The sequence below is a fragment of the Nycticebus coucang genome, chromosome 8 (genome assembly GCF_027406575.1).
Source record: "Nycticebus coucang isolate mNycCou1 chromosome 8, mNycCou1.pri, whole genome shotgun sequence".
NCBI classification, from domain to species: domain Eukaryota; kingdom Metazoa; phylum Chordata; class Mammalia; order Primates; family Lorisidae; genus Nycticebus; species Nycticebus coucang.
In genome coordinates, this window is record NC_069787.1 from 76,592,378 (window position 1) to 76,598,377 (window position 6,000).

Genomic DNA, 6,000 nt, shown 5'->3' on the forward strand with positions numbered 1-6,000 from the left:
TGGGTGAGACTTGTATAATTTCCCCATTTGTAAATTAAGCGTATAATCAGTTTGATGATAGGCATGATCCCTATGTTAGATTCAAAATAGCATGGGTTCAAAACTTAGTTCTCTTTCTTAAAATAGCCCAGGGGGAAGTCAGACATTCTCTGAGATTAACCAGAGCCCCAGGTTCCCACTGTCCTGTGGCTCTGCCATCTTTAACACTTGGCTTCTGGCCTGTGGCCCAGGGTGGCAGCTTCAGCACCTGCTATCACATCCATGTTCTAGTGCAAGGGGGAGGAAAAGGGCAGCACACATCCCTCCCATGAGGCGTGATGTTGAAGTTATAGACATTGCATCTGCTCAGACTCTGTTAGCATAACTGGTCACATGACCACACAACCTCCCAGGAAAGGCTGGGAATTGGAATCTTCATTCTGGGTGGCCATGTGCTCAGCTAGACATTCTGTTACTATCCTTCCTTGTATGGGGAACTGGATGTGTGTGGGTGCTCCAAAATATATGTGTGTTCAAAGACATTCATTTTAGTAGTGTTCGTAATCCAGGAAAAGTGAGGAAAATCAAAATGCCCATCAATAGGGGGAAATTTAAATTATGAGGTATTAGTCCCAAATGAGATCAACCTGTTTGGAATGCCATGTAATGATGCCTTCAGTATCTTTTAAAATAATAATATAAAAGCAAGTTATTTAAGTCTATGACTCCGTTTGTATAAAAGTGTTTCCTCTATTCCGGAAGGAAGGATTGGGTTGGAGAGGGAGACATCTACTTTTACTCCAGGTTGTTCTTTACGGATTGGATTTTGTTTCATTATCATAAACATGTGTTACCTTAAAAAACATTTTTTTATGTTTCAAAAGTAATACATGTATGGTTTGTTTTTGTGTGTGTGTGTGCTTTTTGGCCGGGGCTGGGTTTGAACCCGCCACCTCCGGCATATGGGACCGGCGCCCTACCCCTTGAGCCACAGGCGCCGCCCCACATGTATGGTTTATTAAAGAAAAATAAGTTTAAGTCCCACAGGAAAAGGGTACAAGATGAAAACTGAAGTCTTCTACTACTCAGGTAGCAACATTTAATTATTTCTACATTTTTAAAAAGATAGGGAGTCTTTTACTTGGCAGATAGTAAATGTGCTTAACTTTATATTCTAACTGGTAATGTGAAAAGAAAACAATAAGGTTAGGGGTTTTTGTTTTAATGCACAAAACGGTTTCTAGACCAAAAAAACAAAAAACATAACCAGCAATCACCGTAAGTCATTCAGGGAGGCTCTGGGGACACACTTCTAATGACACACGCATGTCACAGGCAGCCTCAACCTTGGGTCTGACCCTGATGAAGACCGTGTCTTAAAAACTAAGCACTAACCCAGGGCAAATGTGGCCCAAGGGTAGTAACAGACACACAGTCCACCTCAGAATGCCGAGGCCTCCATCTAGAAAATTCTACATCCCCTTTTTTCTCAGAGAATAAACAATTGCTTTCTCCCCTACCCCCTACTTCATTCCTCTGTGTCTCTAAATTATCAGAGGGGAAAGTGTTAGACCACGGAGGACTATTCCTGGACAGCCTCTTCCTACCTGTACTGGTCTCCACCTGGGTTTCATCTCAGCCTTCTCCCTCCTGAGTTCAGACGGGACCAAGCTTCCACATGTCAGAGGATGGTTTCCTGGAGTTTCAATATAACTGGAAACCAAATACCTACTTGGATTTACGTATTTCTCTTCTCTAAGAATAGGGGGAAAATAAGGTAAAGCCAAGGGTGAGCTTAATTCCCAAAGGGCTAAACTAGTATCTGTAATCTTCTTTTCATTTCTAGGAACTTGCAGCTAAGTTCAATGACCCGCTCTGCTTGGAGCTGGGTCTGTTTGGGAGAGGCTTTTTCTCTCGCTCCACCCAGATACATGCTGAGGACCAAATCAAGAGCAAATGGAGGCCAGCAGTGGCTCACACCTATAGTCCTAGCACTTTGTGAGGCCAAGGAGGGAGGATTGCTTGAGGCCAGAAGTTTGAAACTAGCCTGAGCAAGAAATAGAAAAATGAAACATGCGTGGTGATGCCTGCCTGCCTGCCTGCTGGTAGTCCCAGCTGCTCAGGAGGGATCAGACAGGAAGATCACTTGAGCCCAGGAGTTCGAGGGTGCAGTGAGCTACGATGACACCACTGCACTCTAGCTCGGGAGACAGAGAGAGATCCTGTCTCAGGGCAGGGGAGCAAGTGAAAGAAGAGAAATGGGTATCTTACAGGAGTGGGAGGCAGCGTCTGGGACATAAGCTGATGTGAAACCTCTGCTCTTGCACTTGCCATGCCCAAGGCTCTGATCGCTGCATCCTCACAGCCTTGCTGCCCACCCTCCTACCGGTGTCCCCTTGGGCCCCTTACCACATCCAAGGTGCAATTCTGGCCACTTCAGGGCCACCTCCCTCACTCCCTAAACACCCACCCCTCTCTCCTCCCAGGGCCTGTGGTTTAATGGCAGTGCCTTTCTCTTGTACCTGTCTGCTGCTGTTGTGGATGCTTCTGCTGTCTCCCCGGAGAGGGACAGCCACAACTTCAACAGCTGGGCAGCTTCGTCGGTGAGTGAACCCTCATACCCCCATCCTCCTCCTCCTCCTCCCTGTCCAGGGCTCACTTAGTGTAGGCAGGAAGACAAAGGTACCTGCAAGAAAAAGCACCACTTGCAGTAGTGACAAATGGGCAATTGGCTTATTGGTTTGAAAACATCAAGCACTGACAGCGCCTCCTGATGGCCTGAAAGAGGAGGAGGCTGGGAGACTCTCATTTAACGAAAGCCACATGGCTGGAATGGGATAAGTAACCAAGGGAGAAAAACTATCTGAGACCCGCAAAGAATAATCCTACTGCCTACGGTTAAAATTAAGTGGAGGGAGGTGACAGAAAATGAACAAGATATGATTTTTTAAGGGGAAATGTTTATTTATGTGTTGAGAATGCCTAGAAAAGTGCATACCAGTAGAGGTTCCTTCTAGAGACTGGGATTGGGAATTGAGGGAAATGGAACGAGGAATCTCTTTTTAATGTTATTCCTCTCTTTGCATTTTTAAACTCTCAAGTGTGTGTTATTTTTCTAATTTTATTTTTCTTTATTTTTTATTTTGTTGTTGTTGCAGTTGTCATTGTTGTTTAGCTGGCCCAGGCCGGTTTTGAACCTGCCAGCCTCGGTGTATGTGGCTGGTGCCGTAACTGTGCTACAGGCAGCGAGCCAGTTTTCTAATTTTAAGAAATTAGAAAATTTTCTGGTTTTAAGAATTTCTCTGGGCCAGGCACAGTGGCTCACACCTATAGTCTTAGCATTCTGGAAGGCTGAGGTGGGAAGATCTTTTGAGGCTAGGAATTTGAGACCAGCCTGAGCAAGAGCAAGACCCCGTCTCTACCAAAAAATAGGAAAATTAGCCAGGCTTGGTGGTACACAAGTGTAGTCTCAGCTACTCAGGAGGCTGAGGCGGGAGGATCACTTGAGTGAGCCTGCAAGTAGGAGGTTACAGTGAGCTATGATGACACCATTGCACTCTACCCTGAATTACAGAGTAAGACCCTGTCTATTAAAAAGAGAAGAATTTATCTGAGATTGGTCTTAAAATGTCCCGTCTCCGAAAGAAAACTATTGGAGGGGAAGGGAAGAGTGGGGGAAGCAATTAGACAGCAATGCCAAAATGATAATATTAAAGCTGGTTGATGGTTCGCAGGAGCTCATTATATTCTTTTATTTCTTTTTGAAAATCTCTGTTTAAAGAGCATGGACGCACATGATGCTGAAATCACAAGCTTTGGCAAGACCAGGCTCAAGTTAACACACAGCAAGAGTAGGCTAGAACTGGGCGGGGGCAGCCCCCTTCATGCATGCCACACACACCACGTGGGGTGTTGCTTACTCTGCTCACTTGGCTCCTGTGTGAACTGACCTGAGAGCAATCTGAGGTTGAGCGTTGGCCTAGATTGCCTGTAATGAATTAGAAATGGTATGTTTTCTCAGATGCATCACCACCGTGTTCACTGTGAAGTGAATCCCCTAACGTTATCTGAACAAAACTACAGGATTTTCCAGATACATTCCCCAAAATAAAAAATAGCATAGCCAGAAATCATTTGAGAAGGAAAGTAATTGAACCAAAAAGTAGTTTTAGATGAGAAAGCCTGGAGTCAGGGGAATGCCCTGAGCGTATGATTCAGTGGAGGGGAAATGATAATTTTGCCAATTACAATGTACTCTAAACCCCTGCCTATTATGCTTTGTTTTCTCCAGTTCTTTGCCTTCCTGGTCACCATCTGCTACGCTGGAAATACATATTTCAGTTTTATAGCATGGAGATCCAGGACCATTCAGTGATTTATCATTTTGATAATTAAAAGGAAAATAAAAAAGGAAGAATCTCACTGTAAAAACAACTGTAGGTATAATGTATATTTCCAAAGAAGTATGTTTAACTAATGTTTTTATATACTTAGTTAAATTTGCTTGCAAATTATAGTTTGTTACAATTAAACTGGATACTTATTTACAAAGTGTTATAGCTTATAATGAACTTTTAAATATTGATGTTTTCATAGACCTCATTTTCTTAGACAATGTTTAAATAGATAAATTGCTAAAATCAAGATGTGTCAAGTTTGTAAACTTAACTTTTTAAATGCCAGATTCTTTTTTTATTAAATGTTGCAGAATCTCCACTAATGTGTGTGATTTGAGAAAGGCCACCTCCAACTGTTGAAGCCAGAGGTGGGATGCTGTGGGGAAAGTTTTCCTCCTCACAGGGCTACTCAGATATGATGGTGTTAGGAGACGCTGGTCCACAGTCCCCAGGGCAGGGAAGCAGGAGAGATCATCTCCCTAAGTATGGGGATCATTGATCGGTGTCCATGGTTCTCACACTCTAACAAGTTGGCCCAGAAAGCAGCAAATGAGACCTGGCTTTAGAGACCAGTAATGAGCTCATGCAAAATGGTGCTACAGAGCACAGTAACTGATGTGCTCGTGATATTTTTTTCTAATGCATATTAAAATAAATATATAATCATCAAAAGGATAAATGTCTAGGCTAGGTGCAGTGACTCACACCTGTAAACCTAGCACTCTGGGAGGCCAAAGCAGGAGGATCACCTGAACTCATGTATTCAACCTGAGCAAGCGTAAGACCCCATCTCTACTAAAACTAGAAAAATTATTGGGGCATGGTGGTATGAACCTCTAGTCCCAGCTACTCAGAAGGCTGAGGCACGAGAATCAAGGATGGTTTGAGCCCAGGAGTTGGAAGTTTCAGTGAGCAATGATGCCACTGTACTCTACTCAGGGTCGCAGAGCCTGTCTCAAAAAAAAAAAAGACAAATGTCTAAATGTACCTTAAAATAATCTTGCTGACCACAGTAACATGTGGTACCATATTTTGTAGAAACTACAGGACCAAAAGGCCTCAATATCTCCAATCTCCAGTGTAAATATATTAATAGCATAATGATTAGATATTATCAGATAGTGAGAAAAACTCAAATCAGCAAAGCAGATATGTACTTAGAGGAAGTGTTTTTAGGGAGGATGGTTCTTGCTTGTACAGCAATATATCTTGGGTGATTTTTCAATATGAGCTGCTTTTGAAAAACAAAAAACCACAGAAACGTTAGTATGGCTGATGACAGAGAAGAGAATTGAAGCCAGGCACTCTGCCAGTATGACTCCCAAGGCCCCCACCTCTTGGTCTCTTACCACCTGTTCAGCGGGTTGTTTCTTTCTCTTGTTTGTTGTGTCAGACCTCCTATTTTTTTTTATTCTAATTCCTTATCCAAGCTCTGTTGAGCCCTATATAGGAGAGTTGAGATTTCTCCAGAGACTGATAATACCCACCCAAGACCTTTGAAAGTGCCGGTGAAGAATGTTCTTGAGTTGTAGACTAAATCCAAAGAGGTAGTGAGGAGGGGGCTCCAAAAATGAGAGGTGGGTATTGGGTAAGGATGGATGTTGGAGAGCTCACAAGGCCACCC

General features: G+C 43.3%; 1 protein-coding gene across 1 annotated transcript in view; it reads left to right on the forward strand.

The window, feature by feature from the left end:
• CMTM8 (CKLF like MARVEL transmembrane domain containing 8) overlaps positions 1-4,691 on the forward strand; it is a 127,466-nt gene extending 122,775 nt beyond the window's left edge. The window contains exons 3-4 of the mRNA XM_053599726.1: positions 2,466-2,582; positions 4,271-4,691. Coding sequence (XP_053455701.1) covers positions 2,466-2,582; positions 4,271-4,354 — 201 coding nt within the window. The 3' untranslated portion in view covers positions 4,355-4,691. The remainder of the gene's footprint in view (positions 1-2,465; positions 2,583-4,270) is intronic.
• Positions 4,692-6,000: the final 1,309 nt, after the last annotated feature.